At 43.3% G+C, this 21,702-nt stretch overlaps 1 protein-coding gene across 10 annotated transcripts in view; it reads right to left on the bottom strand.

Annotated features, from left to right (window-relative positions):
• Nucleotides 1–21,702, bottom strand: part of LOC101854323 (trithorax group protein osa) — an 82,869-nt gene that overhangs the window by 6,747 nt on the left and 54,420 nt on the right. For 6 of the 10 annotated variants that reach the window (XM_035969410.1, XM_005097039.3, XM_035969416.1 and 3 more), the window contains 12 exons: nucleotides 19,085–19,177; nucleotides 17,427–17,549; nucleotides 15,479–16,831; nucleotides 14,176–14,759; nucleotides 12,078–12,170; nucleotides 9,438–9,629; nucleotides 8,442–8,661; nucleotides 6,880–7,714; nucleotides 5,596–5,933; nucleotides 4,905–5,000; nucleotides 2,353–2,534; nucleotides 1,055–1,178 (listed from right to left, as the gene is read on the bottom strand). In XM_035969410.1, coding sequence (XP_035825303.1) covers nucleotides 1,055–1,178; nucleotides 2,353–2,534; nucleotides 4,905–5,000; nucleotides 5,596–5,933; nucleotides 6,880–7,714; nucleotides 8,442–8,661; nucleotides 9,438–9,629; nucleotides 12,078–12,170; nucleotides 14,176–14,759; nucleotides 15,479–16,831; nucleotides 17,427–17,549; nucleotides 19,085–19,177 — 4,233 coding nt within the window. The remainder of the gene's footprint in view (nucleotides 1–1,054; nucleotides 1,179–2,352; nucleotides 2,535–4,904; nucleotides 5,001–5,595; nucleotides 5,934–6,879; nucleotides 7,715–8,441; nucleotides 8,662–9,437; nucleotides 9,630–12,077; nucleotides 12,171–14,175; nucleotides 14,760–15,478; nucleotides 16,832–17,426; nucleotides 17,550–19,084; nucleotides 19,178–21,702) is intronic. The other 4 variants (XM_035969413.1, XM_035969412.1, XM_035969414.1 and 1 more) reach the window with 4 other exon arrangements.

Raw genomic sequence — 21,702 nt, 5'->3', positions numbered from 1 at the left:
GTCGGAAGTCAGTGCGTATAGTTCAAAGTGCTATATTTCTTACATTTTCTCTAAGATTTTAAGGAAATTTGGCAGTTATGTTAGAAATTGAATGTAGTTTTTGTAAATGTATGTGGTTAGGAAATACACCAATAGCACAATGTAGATTTTGAGGTGTATTCCACCCTCTAACTTGACCCTGATTGCCGCACCCACGACGTCCCATTGGATTTTATAGATCTACATCTAGCCCTACCCATCGAGCACGAATTCCAGTACTGACCCCTTCACCATGATCTGAATCGCTATTACATGAGTCTTAGTCCTGTTTCTTATCATCCACAACGGTATTTACGGCACTTATTTCAGAGTCACTTTCATCAAATTAATAAAATTTCCCCTCACAACCCAGCGCCACTTCAAAAAGTACTTCGTCGGTAGTGAATGTGCGTTTTCGAGATATCTTTCAAGCTTCTACGCCCATCAAAAACAAAAAAAAACACTGTTCATTGGAAAATTAAAATATTCAGACAGAGCTAGCATTGCCGTATTTGCGTATTTTGGTAATTACAAGCAAAACTAGCTTCTTTGACGTGACCGTATCGTTGTTCCGAGAACACTCGTAGCCCGGACTGGTCCTCGTTACGAGTATACTCGTAGCCCGGATAAAAAGAGTTAAATTAAACAAAAGAGTGCATGAGTATTTATGTGTGTGAGCTATAAACAAAAAACAATGTTCTCTTTTCACTTTTCTCAACCCTAAACACGTTGAGTCGGGCACTAGGCCATCACTGGTTACGAACGCACAAAAGGCTTTAATTTTTATATATATTTTTCCCCCCATATTCTGCACTGAAGCACTGAAGAATGAAGGATAGAAATATTTACTTACAAAAGTCTTATTGTGATAAGCATTCATTTATTATGATTATATTCACTACATCATGGTATGAGCTGAAAAAAAAAAATCAGCAAAGCCAACAACAAATTCTGCGTTGCAAGAAGGCATGAGACTTTCCTGCAACACCAGCAGTGAACTATTTATATACCAAAGCTGAACTTCCATAATGCTTACCTAGGTCCTTGGTAGTCATGCGTTTTCTCTTTGTGGTGGCTATACTGACTCCTTCCACACAGTCAGGGGGGAAAATCAGTTCCTTTTTGGTGAGAGGAGCAGTAAGACCTCCATAAGCTGGCTTCTAGGGAGAAAAGAGAAAAACATGGGGGTCATACCTCAGGAATCGGGGAAGACGACTAAAAGGTTGTAAGAAGATTTTATATTGCTACATTCACTTCTGACCAAGCGTAGTTCATAATTATCCAAACGCAGGATTCTACTTTCCTTTTTTTTAAAGTAGAGGTTTTACAGCGCTCACAACTGCATAAGGTCATTTGAGCGCCAGAAGATTAGGTGTTACAAGAGAGTAACAAACATAAAAAAGAAGGGGAGGAGATAAGGACGATAGATGTTTCATAGGAAAGATGAAGAAAACCACACCAGAGCACCCGCCAAACGCAGAGTTCATGTTTTCCACCCATGCCCAAATATGAAAATAAAAACCGTTGACTTCATTCATGTGACAATAAAACAGAGGATTTAAGGGAATCTTAATACTTTAAAAAAATCATACTCATCTTTATTTCTTAAAATCATTATATTTTTATTTTTTCATCAAGGAAAAGTGCACAGAAAGTAGATTTAAGTTTTTTTTAAAAAGATGACTGGAGAAGAACAGCAGCAAAGCACTGCCACACTGGCCAACACAGCAAGCTTTAGTAAACACATCTTTCTTTATTCCTTTCTCTACTGAAATTTGTAATTGCACTGAAACATTGCACTGAGCTCCTTCAGCTCTGCCCATCACAATCAGGCAGCACTGAGAAGGGACACAACATCCCAGCAGACAGATGGGGAACCCAATCTAAAAATAACCTCCTGAAACCAAAATCGAACTTACGACCTAGGGGAGCAACAAGGAAAGAGCATAGCCCTTAAACCCTCTGAGCTCTTGCCACCGGTAGACCAGTGGCACATAATACTGCCCGTGTGGCTAGCCACCAGTACCCGGTGAGCGAGACCGTATCTCTCACTCGGCACGTCTGGTACAAATCACACGCGGAAAATATTATTTACGACACAGGATGCTCCTGATTATTGTGAAGATCTTTCTGAATTACATGCTGGTAAAGAAGATGACTACCCTGAGTGGGATACGGAAATGGATACAGATCATCTTATAAAGGTTAGAGATAGGTCACTCATCAGGCAGAGGGGCACAGTAGCCTCAGGAGGTCAGGGCTCAAAGGGTTCAGACACTGATATATAGTCACAGTCAGTGTTTTCCAATACACCACTTGTCGTTCTTTACAGACCTGCATCTTCTGGCTGCTGCTGTATCGTGAGGACTCCCTGGCCTGGGGAGAGTTGCGGTGGCCCATCTGGCGGCCGTAGGGTCCCATGGGCGGGGTCGATGGCGGGGCCGGGGGCATATAGCCTGGGGTGCCTTGCTGCATGCGGGAACGTTGGAGGGGAGACCACTGGTTTCCCATGAGATCTGTAGGGGAGAATTCACGGTACATGTTACCCCTATGCCAAGCATATTTTAAAATGTTATTTCCCAACTTTAAAATATAGGGGGTTTCTTTATACTGATTCGTTTGTTCGGTTGGGGGGCTTTAAATCTAGAAAATAATTCATAAGGCTGACACAACCACCCTTATATAATTTCCTCTCTCTGGGACCATCCAGAATCGAAATGACATCATTCATGAAGGGTTTCGAATTACTATCCAGTACAGCTCCAAAATATTTATGGTTTCAAACAGAAATACGCAAGGAAAGTTCTAGTTTCAAGATGTCATTTGCTCCGTAAATTAAAATGTTCTTCACAAATCATTAAAACGACCTTGACATTTTTCAGTAGCGTGTAATTTCCGTAAGGAAGTCATTGCAGATTTTACTCACTGCAATTAAACCAGGGGGGGGGGGGAATCGAGCCTATTCAGCCCCTTAAAAGTATCCAGGTCATCTCAAACGCTATAGGAGCCATTCTCCAGGTATCTCAAGCAAAGGTTCAAGTTAAGCCACTAGCAAACCATAGCACAAACCCCAGTATAATTACAGACAAGAGTTATGTTACAGTGGCTAAGATACAGTGGGTAAACATGCAAGATCAAAATACCCAATGACCAGCCTTGTGGTAAGAGAGGCCGTCATACCTTTCAACAACAACACAAACTATACACTGCAGTGTTCTGAGATTAGTATTTGTAATTTAGAGACCTATTCATACCACCACAGTTGACAAAAGGGCAATCTAGTTGGAACAAAGAATTGGGACATACAAATGTTGTACAATAGAGTGCCTTAAGAAAGAAAGAAAAAAAACAAAAACACATGCAAAACCCACTGGGAGTTTTATGACAATGTTTCACATCCAGATTCAAGAGATGGTTAATCAAATTTCAAACCGTACATTAACCAATACCCACAGCAAAGAAACCGTGAGATCAGAAGACTAAACCTGCCATGGAGCACAGCTGTCTAATAGTACACTACCACAAACATTTCCAGTCTCAGGAGAAAGCCACACTCTTATAAATCTTAATGATTTTTTCTTCAATTGAAGAGCGGGCAAATTCTTTTTTAACTGCTTATTACTACAGATAAGCCCAAATCTTGGGAGGGCTTTTAGCCATTTATACTTTTCTTCCAGAGCCAAAGTATCTCAATGTAAGAAGGCTTCACAAATCATTTCAATACATGTGTTTGACACTGCAAACGACTACAAAGGGTGGGACTGGTTACATAAAACACACTTGGAACGTAAGATGCATTCAGTTTCACCAAAACTACACATACACACACACTCACAAAGTTCACAGAAAGCTTCATCCTGAGCATGAGCCCCGAAGTCAGAAAACAATCTCTTTTCCACCGTAATCTAATCCTAGTCCTCGCATTCTTCTGTCTGCACCATGAAACCTCACAGAGCACTCTCTACCACTATCTACATGGACAACCGATTATTCCTGTGGTCTGACGTCAAATAAAACACATACTCAGGCTAAGAATTTAATTAATTTTTTCATAAAATTTTGTTTAAGTCTTGTCACAGTAAGACTATAATTCATCTCAGAGATAAGCAATAAGCCGAATGTTTCATTCTTACAGTAGACCAGAATCTGAGAATATGTATAATCCATCTACCTTGGGACAGGGGAGTGGAAAAACCCGAGAGAGAAAAAATATAGTCTGCTACTGATCATGCCATAACAAATTTGGAATCATACCACAAACTTTGAAAAGAAAATAAGAACCATACTTCTAAAATAACAATCTCGTCTCCCCCAACTTGTCCCTTTAACATCTGACAGTGCTTGCAAGACTGTCATGTCCAACTTAATTCCTTAGAAAAAATAATTTTTAAACACCTAGAGAATCCCCAGTACAAATTCCATAGATTCGTAACTGAAGCATATATCTAAGCATTTGTTCTGTCTAAAACAACAACAAAAGGCTACAGGATGAAGTTTTTCCGTGATTTGTTTGGGTTGTTTTTGTTTTTTTCCATAACAAGTCAGAATCTAAGTTTAGTATGTCACACTCGAGATGAGGACCATTCATCCAGTGAAGAAGGGAAAGGAGAGGGCTACTATCCAACACCCATTCAAATATAGTTGCAAACAGAAAAAGAAATTGAAAGAAAATTGGGGAAAGATGACAGTAAATCAAAATGTACAAAAATACCCAAGGTTAATAATAATGAAACCACACCAGGAAAGTGTAAAAAGAAAAAAAGTGCTCATAAAACCAAAAGGATCAGATTTGAAGGGGGAGGAAAAAAAAAAAGAGCAGTGATTATAATCAGGGAAAGATATAACGAATAGGTGAGGGTAAGCAATGGACGGCCAAGCACCCATACCGTCTGGGGACGGAGCCTGTCTGTCGGGGGAAGGCGACGGATAGGTCATGTGACCCGCCATCCCAGAGTTTGACCAATCAGAGTACTGATTTTGAGCTGTCAAAAAGAGAACCACAATGCCAATGAAACGAAACAAAAAGCACGCACAGAGCAAAGCAAGGAGGAGAAGTGAGAAGAGTTTCCGACTAAAATAAGCCAACTATACTTTGGGGTGGAAGCTGACGTTCATGTCACTGAGCGCGACACACATAACGTGCGCATTAAGACATGCTTCATGCATGCTTGTCGGCTTTCGTAATTGTAAATGTATTTCAGACTCTTTCAATCTACACAGAGATTGTAAAAACTAAAGTACATCTTCGACTCAGCAGTTGAGACGTCCACCAAAATTGATTTTATAAATAAAAAGTCTGTTTTGAATAGTGGGCTCCCTTCATTACAAGACGTTTTAGATTTCTAGAACTTTTTTTCCACAAGAGACTAGATACAAGCAGAGATGTCCACCTCGTACATGAAGTTTACATCTAATGTCAATGAATATGACAGGCCCACATTTAATATTTGAAATCAGAAACAACTACTCTTCCAAAACAAATCACACATCACAGACCTCAGCAGAGTCCTAAAAAAAAAATGGGATAGAACAAAGGCCCAAAAAAAAAATTCAGCGTATACAAGTGCAAACATGTACCTGAACCGTGTTCATCTGGAAAGCGCTTGCGTGGCGTCCCATACGGCGGGCGGGGTCCAGGGTAAGCACCGGAGCTGGTCTGGGGGTAGTTGGGGTACTGGGGTCCTGGTCCCCCGGGGTACGGCCCCTGGCCCTGGTACGGCCCCTGTGGGTACTGACTGGGCCCATCCCCGGCTTGCGGAGGCCTCATCATGGGGCCCGGAGGCCCTGGGAATCGTGCGCCTGGGTACATGGGAGCCCCATTCTCCCCGGGCTGCTGAGGTGGCTGCTGACTCGGGGCCATGCCGGGGGTGGGGCCGGGAGGTCGCATGCCCATGCTGGGGCTGGACTGGTCAAACCTGGAGGGCAAGAAGAGGAACAATGTCCAACATAAAAACTAGTGTCACGGCCTTTCTTGCCAAAGAGGAAGTTTTGTACGTGTTAAAACAAAGCAAAACTTGGAGGAGTATTTTTCATCCTCTAAATGCCAATGATCCTGAACGGAGAAGAAGTCGCAAAAACACAACTACAAGACATCTATTCCCTCTTCAACAAATGTTAGTCCTTTTCTCATTTTGATATTATTTGATGACAAATGATATCGGGAGCCTTGGAATTAACACTACAGCCTCCAATAGTACGTAATCACATCCAAATTATCTCTTATCACTGCTTTTATTTCAGCAAAGTGATCAATATGTATAGTAATCAAAAAGGGAAAAGGCGACATGTCTTTGTTAAAATTAAAAATAAACACATTGATACAAGTGCTTAGACAATGCGATATGTAGGGCCTGCCAGTTAAACCCTTTAACCACATGCAAGATTCTCTTCCAACTGAAAAGAAAGTGATGAGAATTTAAAAGCTAAACCAATTCTCCGGTACAGTGAAAACAAAGATTGAAAATTTTTTGGAAAGCCTTTTTCTTCAAAAGGCAGATCTGAAACGGACATTAGCCATCTTGGTCCACGACTCATTCCTCAAGTAAAGAGTAAAGAGTAAAGAGAAGTATGTGGACACAATAACCCAACAACCATCATATGGTGCAAGGAAGAAGAAAGACAGACAAAAAGTAGAGAGGGACAAAAAAGATGCAGGACCTACCAGTGATGTCCTCCAACTACCCGCACTCATTGCTCTTCTCGAATGCTCTACAAAAATGAAACCCCATAATTTTTTTTTTTTAAGTTCCCCGAGGGGTTCAACAGAATTCTTACACTTTTCAAAATGTTCTCAAATTTTTAGGAGTAAAAAGGCTTCCCAAGAAGGAATGCCCTCGAGACATTGACAAACAAAACACCCACCTGTCAGGCCTTTCAAACTGTTGTCCATAGGGTGGGTACTGGCCTCCAGCCGGCGCGCTGCCGCCGTCACCTGGACGGCCACTAGTGCTGCCCGAGAAACCGCCCGGCATCTGGGCGTCACCCGCGCCGTAACCCGCCCCCGAAGAGCTGGCAGAGCGATTGGCCGTGCTGGTCATCGTAGAAGTGGCCATGCTGCTCTGCTGCATGCCTGGGTGGCCTGAGGACATGGGCGTGGCTACAGAGGACATCTGCGAGGTCTGCGGCGGTGGCGTCACCAGGGGGCCGCTGCCACGCTGCTGTTGCTGCTGCCCAAAGCTGGGCTCGTCGGAGAACGGATCCTGCACGCTGATACTGTCTGAGGTCACAGGGCCGCCCGAGGCCGGGGTGCCTGCGCCCAGAGGCCCATTGGCACTGCTGACCTGCGGGGGCTGCGGGGGGCCTCCTGGCTGTGGCTGCTGCTGCATCATGGGGCCTCCATAGCCCGGGGGTCCTCCCGGCATCATCTGAGGCCCTCCCATCATGCCTCCTCCGCTGCCGCTATTGGGCATCATGGGCTGCTGCCCTGGCATCATCCCCGGCCCTCCGGGGCCACCCATCATGCCGGACGGCCCCATACCCGGAGGGGCCATCATTGAACCCATGTTCCCATGGTGGCCCGGGCCGCTCATCATGTTGTTGGGGGGCATCATCATGCTACCGCCGCCCATGTGCGGGTTGGCCATACTGCCGTCTGGGGTCTGCATGTAAGGTGGGGGCATGTTGGGGGGAAATGTGGAATCCATTTGATTGTTGGGGGTGCTTGGCGGCCGGAATGCATCGTTCGAGTTGGATCCTGCTGTGGAGAAGCACAACATGTACTGAAGACATCGGAATCCCTTTCAGCGCTCAGTAGAATCTACTCCCCTGCTTTCAATTGCAGTATTCAACATGGCAAAATCCTAAAGCTGCCATGTGAGCCATTCTCTTTTTTTTTATGACCAAACACTTTATTTATTCACTTTATCAAGTCCGCATGGAACATTAATCATTTGATTATTTCCACTTTACTGTTTCAAGATGATGACAACACAAGGAACAAAAATTTCTGTATCTTATTTCTTTTTAAGTCTATGTCTGTAGGTCCATTACCAAAAGAGACATTGTTTACATTTATCTAATGTCTATAGGAAAACACCAGTTACAGCATTTGACAAGGAAAATGACCCAAAATGGATTTTCACGAAAAGGGATATGTTGTCAAATAGTGGAAAAGACCATTATTACCTTCATCACATTAAAACACACCCAACCACTATCACAACAAAAATAAAACTTACTTTTACCCAGCCCTACATTATATGAATATATTAGTTTTTAGTTTTAGTAAGAGGTTCACTGCACTTGCAACACAATAAGGTCATATAAGTGCCGAAGATTAGAGATGTTACAAGAAAGTAACAAACACAAAAATGGAGGGGATATAGAGACGATACATTTTTTTATAGGAAAGAAGGAGCAACCCACACCAGAGCAGCCGCCAACCACCCACCTATATTATATGCATATATGGAAAGGTGACAAACCTGGAGAGGGGGCCCTCTTGTTCTTCTGCTCTCGCTTGTGGGCCAGCTGGGCCTCCATCTGGGCTAGGATGGGGGCCGGGTTAATGCCGCCCCGGTCAAACTTGCACTCGTAGTTGAACAGGTAGCGGATGTAGTTCTTCTTCAGCGTGAACGCCGCACTGGCTGAAGTGCCGATGTTGACCACAGTGCAGATCTCGCGCCATTTCTTACCCCTTGTAACCTGAACAATCAAGAGTTTTGGTTAGAGAAATAATTTTTAGATTGACACAATTATGGGTCATTTAGTGTTGCGGGGGAAAAAGTAAGACACGAAGGCAGAAACCACAGGGAAGGATACAAAAAAAAGGACAGTCCTTTCATTCAACCACCCATACTTAATTCACAACACCACAATTCCAATAACTGATCCCAAAAAGACAAATGATCAACGTGATGAGCAACACACACAAACCAAGACAATTTTTACCATTGACAGTCTTATTCTTTATTATTCCATCTATGCTTCAAGTGTTATGGTAAAATCACTTTTCTTCGAGGAAAGGTCAAAAACAAAGAAATGTTTACTTACAAAGCTTTGGTAGTTTTACCCAAAAAAGTACAGTAACACTGAAATCTTATCAAATGAAAACGCAGTTTTTTAGCTGATTTTTAATATTACAGCATCTTACAGAGAAACTCTCCTAACAATGGCAAGTGCTTACGAACTTGGCCATTGAAAAGTTTTCCTCCTTTCTCACCACACACATAATAAAAGGCAACCCAATAACGAACAGAAAGAACAGAGCATTATGAATTCCCTTTCCTTTCAAAGCCCACATCTGAAACAGGCATGAGCAATCATGGTTTGGAGTACATTTCTTTGCTTGGATGCTCGCAAAAAAAACAACCTAGAGTATACACATCTTTTCCCCACCACCCATCAGCTCCAAGTTCTACATCCAACTACACAAGTGCTGGTGCTAAGCTTACAATTTGAACACAATTTGGCAAGCCTACCTCTTCAAAGCCCCCCTTTTCGCGTACACTGAAGTAGAGCTTGTAGAGATCCAGGGGTGTTTTGCTAATCACTGGCAGTGAGGTGACCGGCTGACCAGTCTCTTCCAGGAAGGCCAGGACGCGCTCCAGGAAGGGCCGGCGGTCAGGCTCAGGCCCCAGTTCAAACAACTTGCTGAGGTCCGATGAAGACTTCTGGAAACAAGATTAGACAAGAGCTTATGAGACAAAGGGAAAACAGGTCAACAGAATGGTTCTTCTGTACAAGTTACAGAGAATGGGGTAACAGGAAAATATGACCAGCAAAACCTTCATCTCCAACATGGTACAGATGATCACTGACAAGCTGTTCCAGAATAAAACCAAAATTCAAATAAAGTTATTTCTCTTAGCCAGTTTTTAAAATTTTTTTATTATAACATCAGTCCGGGGCCAATTATTCCCCTAAATGACTAATCAAATTTTTTAAACAGTATACATCACATAAAAACATTACTCTTTACCAATCGAAAGTTATATTTGTGGTATTGTCCTTGAAAGTTAAAACATTCTCCCTTTCATATGCAATTCACCTTACTTTGAATCCTGTCAAAAACCGGTTTTCACAATGCAAAAAAGAGTGCCACAAACAACACAGATTTCCCCAGTCAAACGCCTGTCTTAGGGGGGCATCCGCTGTACAGAATGCATCTACGCAGGATAACCACTACACAGGAATAAAATGACCGACTGGACTAGCACAGAACAACCTCACAGATGAAAATCATGCAAGTATACAGCAACAGCATTCTCCACTCGTCATGTCAAGGTTAAACAAAGTCAACAAATGAAACAACAACCCGACACAGTACAATACAATCTCAACTCCAAAGTAGGCATGGGATGATGTGTTATTCACTTGTATTACCGTACAAAGTCATACTTTCAATTTGATTATTCAAAATCTTTTGAGCACAAGCAACCCCCTTATCAAGACTTTCCCTATATTAAATAAATAAAATTGACAAAAATATTCCAACCCCCCCCCCTACACAATCAGCCAAATTATCCATGTGGTAACAAAGGGCATATTGAGCAATAAGAATACCAAACTGGTCAAAATAAAACGACTCAAAGCAAAAAACATAACATCAGGCAAAAGAAAGGCAATAATAACAGTCATAACCATGCAGGTCCACATCCAGTCGTCCGGAACAAAGGAAAGTTTGTTGAGGAAAAAGTAATGTATAAACGCCAACTGAAAACAAAGACATCCGTAAGCAGAATAAAACAAACAAGTGCAGATATCCAATGCAATTTTCAAATCTCCTGGCCCAGAACTCTGCTATTTATTGATCTTCCATGGGTAAAAAGATTTTATCACTTACTGGGCCCAAACTTGTCCACATTTCCCAATCCATTTAAAAAATCAGTTGTTTGAAAGAGAAGTACTCCAAAATTAAAACACTACGTAGAAGTAGCAATTTTTTCATGCCATATTACCATTTAAGTCTCAGTCTACTGAGCACCAATGTGATTTGGTTGCACAAAAAGACAAGGATATTACTTAACAATGATGATTTGCATGGCTTGAAATTCTGCAAAAAAATATAAACTAACACTGCTACATCCACCACCAACATCAAAAGTAACAATGATCAAACAAAATGACCTGAAAGTGCTGACTACGTCAAACCTACCCTTAACAAAGTCATAGACTAGTAGCTCGAGAGGAGAAAAGGTGAAACAGTGCACTGCAACTGCCCGGCTTCTTCAAATAAAAAGGTCTTATGGCACCTCCTCCACAAAAGTAAAAAGATTCAGAACTGGAAACACCAAACCCATAATCCCCTTATGGGTACATACTCAACGTCCCACTTTATTTTCAATAGCCTTTATTTATTCTTCACCTCTCATTTAAATGTTAAACAGAAACTTTGTGAACAGCAGCACAGCCTAAAAGCAATATGCACATTGTGGGGGGGGGGGGGGGGGACACGGGCTGTCCATCTATACGATTCACTTAAAGGGAAAGAGATAAAAGGGGCCCTTTCTTGCAAATGTCCACAACTACTGCAAATCCAAAAAATAAAAATAAAATGTAAAAATAAAGGGTCTGGTGTTTCCAACTTGCAAGCAGTGAGTACAGCATAAAAGGGCTAACGCATGGTAGTAAGAGAGTAATGGCAGTGGTGGTAACCAAACATCAGAGAGCGCTGGGAGGCAAGGGGTTGCAGTTGCTGCTGCAGGCGGCCACAGCTACAATACACTGAGCGAGGGGGTGGGAGGGTACAAAGACACAGTACTCAACTGGCGGATGTCGAGAGGGGGTGTGGGTGAGGGGGCTCAAGAACGAATCTTTAAGAACGAAAATAAATTTAAAAACACGAAGAAAAAAAATCTGTATACAGCTGCCTCTATCACCACGACAATAAGAGAAACAAATTGAAACAAAACTGGAAGACAATATTCAGGGTTTTTTAAGACAAAAAAAAAAAAGAAATCTAAAAAAAAAAAAACCAATTAAAAAAACAAAGTCGGTCCCAAAAGTCTTGAAAATGTTATAAAACATGTCCTTTTGGATTTTGTTTGCTTTTCTGAGGGCATATGCTGAGCCACTTGAGGAAAGGGGAGAGGGGGGGGAATGTCCGTGCGGCCACTTACGAGGGCCCCAGGGCTGTTGGGTTCCTCAGAGTAGTGTGCCCCTGCCGAGCCGGCCCGGATGTGGGCATGGCTGGGAGGCAGACCATCCAACTCCTGCACCGACCGCAGAGGAAAAGACAAGGAAGAAAAAAAGATAAAAAACCCAGATAAGAATTAACATTCTTGTTGCAGGTCATTTTCCATGAAAACTCAATTTTGAAAATCCACCTATTTTTTTTTTTGGGAAGACAAAACAAAATTATTTCTTTAAATCATGGATAGAGAAAAAAAGAACAAAAAAAAAAAGGTCTTAATTCATGGTCTGCAACGCACAGAAAGCACTGAAAAAGCTGAGCCGTATATAGCATAGGAAAAAGACAAGACAGTTGGTTGGGACTCTGTACAATCATTGAAATTAGTTATTAATCAAATAACTACCCACCTCAATGAGTGAAGTGACATAGGCCAAAACGTGTTCATTTTGACAACTTCAAGACAACCACGTCCAAAAAGATATACTGATCACATAGTATGAAATTCTTCAAAGTTGCCATTGATTGTCAAGAACTATTTTGAACTTCTAGGGATGAAGGCACTTTAACTTTCACTTAATTTGCTTAAAAAATAGGTTTTTGTAAAAATATATCTCTGACATCCCTCGGTAGTTGCAGCATAAGAACATAAACTTCAGGATGAAACATCGAATTGTCAGAGACATGAGTTGTTATGCCCCAAAGACTTAATCACTGAAAATGACTAGGTACTAACAAAGACTGAAAGACAAAGAAGGCTTTGGAACGAAAATGCTTTGCAGTGCACAACAATTCTTTGATCTTTCGTCTCTTTTAAAAAAAATATATATTTAAAACAAACAACAGTTCTGAAGCCCCATGACTTGAAAGCACCCAGCAAAAAGCCTGTGGACAGTGTCGATGGGTAGAAAAACTTGTGTGCTTGTGCATGTGTGAGAGTGAACACATTATATGGAAAAAAAATGGCAAAAATAATTTGGAAATATAAACAAGGCGGGAAGAAAGGTACAGTTCAATCCAACAGTGGTCATAACAGATCCCTTAGCTCTTGAGCACTCAATACACCCTAGGGCTTATCACAAAATCTTCAAGATGAAAATGGTGAGAAATGTTACAGAGGCTAATTCAAATTACAGCTTTTTTCGTTTCACTAAGTCCTGAGACGCTTTTAACTTTTTTTTTTAACAATGTCAAAATTAAGACGCCAATCAGGATTAAGATCGTCATGATGATGCAACAATATGAAGAATGATATCAGTTTCCAGAAGGAAAAAAAAAGGGAACAAAAAGAAACTCATGACAACTGACAGTATCGCATGACATGCTGAAATGAAAAATGATTACGATAAATTAATTTAAAACAACCAAAATCATCACTGATTGCCTTTTTCTAACTCTGTAGAAAGAGGACAGAACATGGCATACTACATTTGATTCAAACCATCAGATCGAAATACTAATGGAGAGAACTGTAATAGACCAAACTCAAAACGACTGAAAGAGCAAAGGGAAAATAAAAAAGTTTAGGAAATATCAATTTGATATACTGCAGGAAAGAACAAGGTTAATACTTTGAGAATCCAATTGTCTCAACACTTTTTTTTAAAAACTGGGCCACTGCCAAAAACAAAAGGTCCACAATGCGCATGGACTTATTCACTACAACTGTTCCGGGCATATCATTCTACAAGTGCAGCAGCTTTAAAATCTGGCTGAATTTTCTTCAACATGTCCAGAAAACCTGTGAAATGCATAGAGCATTACTTTTCATTTCATCCACGAAATAAGAAATGAACGAATCAGAAATTTTGCTTGCTCGCGCAAACATTTACTAAACTTACTCAGCATTAAAACAGTATATATGGCCCCTATGCTGACATTTCATAGGGTTAAAAAATAGACAGAAAATGAGACAATTGAACAAAGGAGAGTGGGTGAACATGTTAGTAGTAGACAGCCATCCATCTGTACAAAGTGAGAGGCTGCCACAAGGGACATCGGGTCGGGTGGGGGCAGGGCGGGAGACGGGGTAGCTCAGAGATATAATCAACAATTTCGGCAGTGCAAAAAAAGGACATGGGTCATACCTTTGATTTCTTCTTCTTCTCCGGCTGTTCTTCAGAAGTCGCGTTGTTGTTGTTGTTGACCATGGGCATGCAATTCATCGGTGGCTGCTGCTGCTGCTGCTGTTGCGGTTGCTGCTGCTGCTGTTGTTGCTGTTGTTGCGGGTGTGGGTGATGAGGGGGCACACCATGACCCATCTGGGGCATGTTGCCACTGCCATTGTTCATGCCCGGCGGACCAGGCATCATGGGGCCATTGTGGCCCATCATGGGACCATTGGGGCCCATCATGGGCCCATTCTGGTTCATGCTCATGTTGGGTCCGCCCATGTTGGGCATCATGTTGGGGGGCATGTTGGGTGGCATCTGTCCGGGAGGGCCGCCCATGTGGCCGGGGCTCATCATGTTGGAGGGAGGCATGCCGTTGGGCATCATGCCTGGGTGGCTGGCCGGGCCCACGCCATGGGGGGCCATCATCGGGTGGGGCGGCCCGCCGTGGGGGCCCATGTGTTGCTGGTGAGGGTGTGGCGCGTGGGGGTGCGGGTGGTGAGGGAGCGATGACGACACCGTGGTCACGGGGGAGGCAACACTCTGGGTGGACATTGGAACTGGAGGAGGGGGAAAAAAACACAATGTGGTCAACTCCTTGATGTTTTATCAAAAAGAGATAAATAAATGCTTCTCGCATATTTACATGAAGATATCCTCGGCAACTGAGACTATATTGGGCAACGCAAACAACAGCAAACCAAAACCTCCTATCGCTCACTAACCAACCCCGAAATTCAACTGCTGTCAAAATATTTAATTTTTTTTTAAACCCCGAAAATTACAACCATCTTAACATGTGTACTAACTCCGAAACAAATATTGTCTACCTTCATATTGCTGTAGTCACATCCAGAACTCAATATCTCCAACTACATATCTATGTATAAAAAATTATAACAAACAATGAAATATGTGATCAGGACTCAAAAAAGACAGTATCGATTAATGTCTGGCCGGGCTATTCTGCATACATTTACAACAAAAAAATAGACAACTCAAAAATGAGACTTTCCTTAGGATTGGATTAAAACATTAAAAAGGATTGTCCTTTTTTACCTTACTTAGTATGTATTTAATGTACTCAATCTAGGTCTACAAATGGTTTTGAAGGATTTCATCAAAATGTGTCAAAATAACAACTTTTGCCCCACAGCCAATGAAAACCTAGCAACCCCCAAATGTACCAAACCATATCAAAAAAGGAATTTGATGAGACTGTGAGCGGTGTGCTTTGTTCGGTATAAGAAAACGTTCGCGGCGGAGGTATGTGTCTTACCCGTGACTGCTGTAGTTACGACGCTGCCACTGGATGAAGGCATGGATGACATGGCGTTAGATGAGATGCAGGACGGCGGTAAAGGAACACCACTGCCATCGTTGCTGTAAGGCATCTGTTTCGAGTCTGCACCCATCTGCTGGTGGTTGGGGTGGTGAGGATGAGGAGGATGCGGAGGATGGGGAGGAGCGTGGTGGGCCTGGGGATGGTGACTAGTATGCTGACCCGGTGGGCTGATGTTCTCTAATGTCCGAGAGGAGGAGGAGGCCTCACCGTTGGGTTGCCCGCCGCCGGTGGGCAGCGGGGAGGGCACCGACTGGGTGGGGGTGCTCATAGAGTCTGACGTTTTGTCCCCCTGGTCCGAGGAATGGAAACCGCTGTCCACGGAGGTGGAGTCACTGGGCATGCCGCTCGAACTATCCGAGCCCGTTGTGTCGCTGGCGTGGGGCAGGTCTGGGGGGTGAGCTGCCGAGCTTGGTCGCGAGCTGGACTCCTGCGTGTCCGTGCTGGACAGAGGCGAGTTCTGGCAGTGGTCAGTGCCACCGTGAGCAATACTGGACGACAGGTTGTTGCTGTTGGGCATGGCTGCCGGACTGTGGGAGGACTTAGGCACTGGGGAAGGGGTGGATGACGGGATCCCTGCACCTCCCATCGCAGAGGAGGAGGAGGAGGAGGAAGGGGGCATGGAGCCCCGGCCCAGCTGCTCCACTGCATTCGACATACTGTTCAAACTCGGACTGCCAAAATTGGGAGAATTTGTCATGCTGTTCATCTGTGCCAGGGGCCCCCCACCAGCCCCTCCGTTGGGCCCCGACTGCTGAAACATGCCCCGTGACGGGCTCATGGAGCCCCGGCTGTGCGACATGCGAGGGCCGGTGCTGTTGGCCGCTGCCATCATGGCTGCCTGGGCCGCCTGGACGGCCTTGTTGGAGCCGTGGCCACCGTGTTGCTGCGGCATCATGCCAGTGCCAGGGGGCTGGCTGCCCATGGTGGGCGGCAGGGGTCCGGGTGACGAGCCTGGGGGCATGGGGCCCTGAGGCTGCTGCTGCGGAGGCATGCCGTGCTGTCCGGGCATGGGCCCCATGTGGGAGTTGTAGCCTGGGTACTGACTGTTCACCATGCCGCCCATGTTGCCGCCCGGGCCCTGACCAAAGGGCCCCGTGCCGTAGCCCGACTGGCCCATGTTTCTGTTCATGCCGGGCATGTTGCCGTACATAGGTCCTCCAGGCATCTGGCCGGGTCCGTTGGGGTACATGTTGGGCTGGGATCCCGGGTAGTTCTGCATGGGTCCTGACATGGGACCACCGGGACCACCCATGCCTCCCATTCCTGGCTGCTGGCGGGGATAACTCCCTGCAGAAGCATGAGAAAAACTAGGGCATAAAATCAGCTGATGAGCCATATAGGATATTTTTAAACTCCACATATTTTCACCGTCTACATCAACTCAACGCTTTCTTATTAAGTACAGTAGTGCTCATTTAACAGCAACCCAGATAATAACAACCTCCACCTAACAGCTACCTTGGCTACCGAGCGAAACATTCCCTGTGCAAGAGTTCATTACATCAACTTCGGTCACCCTTTACAATTAAGAAGAAAGAGAAAAAGACTTCTGACAATACCTGAGAGGCCACTTGATAAGTGCATTCTCATCCATATCATGAGTGCACTTACGAAATTATTTAGTAAGTAAAGAAAAGTACATCAACACCATAGCAGATATTAAGTCTACGGGACAAGTACGATAGGGAGACAGAAAAAAGAAGAAAGATCTATCAGCAACACTCTCTGACTAACCCACCTTGTGACTGTGATATATACGACCAAAAAAAAAATATGAAAAAGCAGACAAACACATTAAGGTGAGGTGTTCCAACATGACTGGTCTGTCTTGACTCTGAGGCCTTCAATAATAAAATAAAAGTTTCAAATAGCAACAAATTACCCTGGGGATACTGCGAGTTGTACTGTGGGTAATGTCCTGGCATCTGAGCCACCCCACCCATCTTGCCTGAGCCGGGCATGTAGCCCATGCTGTTGGGTGGGGGCATCATCTGCTGGTTGTAACCTGAGGAAACAAAACACACAACTTGTTGAACCCACAATTCCAAAACAACCCCCCCACAAAAAAAACTGCCGGAGCAGCTAGTGAACTGATTTATTCTGTGAACAAAGTTTTTTTTTTAAATGCCATGACTAGCACACTATAAAATGTATGATGATGATGATGATGGGGGGGGGGGAGGCACGGCGCCTTATACTAACTCTAACCATCCTTAACCACTTTTTGATTTCCCATACCTTGCACAAAGACAACCAGCCACATAAAACCTCGTGTGCAACATAAGATAACTTCGAAAGACTATTTCTCCCAAACGGCAAAAGCGAAATTGATACAAACTCACTCATATTTTGCTGTCTTTGAATGATATTGATACAAACTCACTCATATTTTGCTGTCTTTGAATGATCCCATAATTAATAACACTAACACAAAAGAAAATAATTCCAAATCACAAAACAAATGCGTATGTATTATTCCCCAATAAAATCAACCAGTGTTTTGAGATGATACAGCTTTCAAGTAAATGGAATGTATTTCTTTCATTATTTTTTAATCAAAACGAGTTATTTTCAAAAACAGTTGTGATGGCGAAACCATAAGTAAAAACAAATGCTGACATTAAAATAAATTTAGACACAAAATTAAATGTTCTGAAATTTTGTGAAAACAATACAAGTTGCAAGGTACTCTAAAAAAGCAAGGTCATAGAAACCAGAGGTTCAAAGCAATACCATTTCACCTGCAAAAGTCAGAAACTTAGATGATGCTGACATCAAACATATAGTTGAAAAAAATAAATTTTATTTTAAAATATTTTAATAGTAAAAAATGTCAACTTTTACCAGTAAGACATGATGTGTTACAACAGTATAAAATGTATTCAAGGCAATACGTTAAAAACTTTTAACGATTTTCTAAAAACAGCCACCCAGACAAAATATTAAAGAACTAGCTCTTGGACAAGTTTGAAACTTTAGACATGGAGATGATTACCTTCCTGAAAATCCAACAACTAAAAATATTTTTAAAGAGTATCTGCTCAGGTATCTGATATTGAAAAATAAATCACATTTCTACACTGATTTTTTTTTTACATCCACGCACGGAAAATTTAGTTTTTCATAATTTGAAGAACCCACATCTTCTTTCCTGTTCGGAAACGAATGAGCACAACATAATAACCAACACCCCCACATTATGACGGAAATATACTGACTTATCCCCCTTTACTCACTGGAACTCTCACAGCTTGGGACAAAATACAAGATTTACTTCCCCTACAGCCATTTCGCACAGCCATCGCTCCACACTGTATATTACAAGCCATATGTATAGATTACCACAGGATTGGTTTGCAAAGCTTTTCCAGTCGCTAGCGACAGCTGCGGAAGATGGGCCATTTATGACAGACAGACACAAAGCATGCGCCTCTAGCTTATGTATATGAGTCCCGGGGACTGCCGAACAGGCATGTAAATCGTTCGTTCGTTCATTCATTCCCCCCGGGGATCCTCCAATTTCTCTCTCTCCTGTCCTACCTTGAGTGGCCATGGGGGACTGTGTCATTCGGTTGGATCCATCCACTTGCCCTGAGGAGGGACGTACGGGCATAGGACTGCCAGCTTGGCCACCTGTGACAATGGCAGAGAGAGAGAGAGAGACCACTGATAAATGTTCAGCTCGATTTGCATTTTAAGCAGTCAGTGCTTTGGGGGAGGGGGGAGGGGGGGGAGATGGGTAACGAGGGTAGTTTAATGTTGTCAACTTCAGGCTCACAGTAACACATGACAGGGAGGGGTGGGGGGAATAATTACAGCTGTTAGGGATTGACATGTTGGTAGGAAAAGTGTGTGTGTGTGTGTGTGTGTGTGTGTGTGTGTGTGTGTGTGTGTGTGTGTGTGTGTGTGTGTGTGTGTGTGTGCGCGTGTGCGTATGCGTGCACGTATGAGTGTGTGTATGCGTGTATGTGTTAGAGAGGTGGGAAAGAGGGGGTGGGGTGTGTGATGGAGTAGGTTTTTAGTCTAGTTGGAGCTTTTTTAAAAAAAAGTAAATCGACACGAAAATTGACATTTCGAGGAAATCAAGACTGACGACAACAGACGTAGAGGCTAGCCGGGTCACCCTCCAACCACCCGCCGTGAAATCACATTGAAAATACTCCATGTTTAGCGTTTGGATTTCAAAACAGTCAAAACCGAAGAATGCCCGAAGAGCAACATAGACAGTGCCACCACTCTCCTGGTGAAGAAATGACAGGTAAACGTACCAATCTGTGGTTCGTTCGACTAGTCTGTCCAACAGAGATAGGCCGTAATTTCAGTTCGGACCCTTTCAGTTACGGAACTTGAAACACAATTAGGCTATACAAGTGCCGAAGACAAGAAGTGTTATTAGACAGTAACACACATTTTTTTAAATGAGAAAGTTAAGTTTAGCAAGTTTTACGGCGCTCGCAACTGCATAAGGTCATATGGGCGCGCGAAAAAAAAAAGAGGAGAGATAACAATAATAAAAGAGGAGAGATAACAATAATAGACATGTTTGATAAGAAAGAAGGAGCAACTGCGGACGCTTTTTTTTTTTAAGCCGCACTACTGGGTTTGCCCACTCCAGGAAACGGAATACGGAAATTCACAACAAGATCGATAGCCAGATAACGGAGAAGTTGTCAAAAGCTGACCTTTGCGTGTAGTAATGTACGGTACGCTTGTGAAGACGCGAGTACGCGGGGTTCTCTCTGGTGAAAATGTGCGTGAGCGTACGCACTCTGTGATGGGTGTTTGGTTTGTGAGGGGGGGGCTGTTTGTTGTTTGGGGGTTTTTTCGTTTTTTTTTTGTTTGTTTATTTTTTGTATACAGTATGAGAAAATAGCATGACCAAAATGGTTCACAATATCACCGAAACACGCACGACGATTTAGCCGGCGGTTTAAAAGAAGGTGGGTCATTCAGTAAGTTGTGACCTAAATCTGACCCCCAGGGGGGAAAGGAGAGGGGCGGTGGAAAGAGGGGGGGTTATAAAAATGAGGCCGCGCGGAAAAAGAAAGCGAAAGCTGGTCCTCCTCGAGACGAAGAGGAACTAAAGTGCAAGAATCCAGGCAGCAAGTACTGTCTAGTAACTGTCTACTGCCATCACAGCGCCGCTTGAGCCGATTTATATATCGTGGGAGAGAAGAAAGGCACTTGGCGAATTAATCCCGAATTGAGAGAAACCGTGGCTGGGTGGGGGATGAGAGGGGGGTGTGGGATGGGAGCGTAGTGGCCAGCTATTCCAGCTTTAGGATTTCCTCCCACGCCTATTATACTGTAGTGAAAACATGTACAATGTTAAGCAAAACGCTCGGTCGGTCGGTCGGTCGGTCGGTCGGCCGGCCGGTCGTACGGGGCGAAGGTGTTAATCAACAGCACAGTGTTGTTGTCTAAGTCCTATGCGTTTTGTATTTCACTCTTCGCATTGACCAGATATTTCGTTTGAGCTATTCAAAAAAAAAGGAAAAAAAGGAGAGAGAGAGAGAGAGAGAGAGAGAGAGAGAGAGAGAGAGAGAGAGAGAGAGAGAGTATGGCACTTGTAGTTAAAGGAAGGGGTGTTTTTTATGGCACTTGCAAAACAATACGGTTTAAAAAGTGCCGAAGATCACAGGTGATACTTTAGAGTACCAACCCGAAAGAGGGAGAGATAACGACAATAGATGCTTGATAGGACAAAAAGAGCAAATCACATCACAGCGCCCGCCAACCACCCACCATGGTCAAAACAACGCTTATTTAGAGCAGCAAAAAAAAGCACGTAATTTTTTGTTTTAAGTGGTGACGAGAGATGTTTGATAGGAAAGAAGGAGCAAACTATACCAGACAACCCGCCAACCACTCGCCTACTGTAAGAATAACATAACATGTATAGAAGAAAGCAACGTTACGTTAGGTTCAGAGTAAACGAAGAGTTGATGTGAGTTACGGGATGGACACCGACACAATAATGATCATGGTAAATGTTTTGCACCATTACCATCGATATAATTTAGGATGCACTTCGCAAAGGGATAATGTTAGTTTTAGTAAGAGTGTTACGGCACTTGCAACACAATAAGGTCATATCAGAGCGTCAACCAACAACCTACAAAAACATTAATCGAAAGAGAGATACCCCCGTCCATCCA

This window comes from Aplysia californica, unplaced genomic scaffold (genome assembly GCF_000002075.1).
Source record: "Aplysia californica isolate F4 #8 unplaced genomic scaffold, AplCal3.0 scaffold00145, whole genome shotgun sequence".
NCBI classification, from domain to species: domain Eukaryota; kingdom Metazoa; phylum Mollusca; class Gastropoda; order Aplysiida; family Aplysiidae; genus Aplysia; species Aplysia californica.
This window is presented reverse-complemented; position numbering and strand designations above follow the sequence as displayed.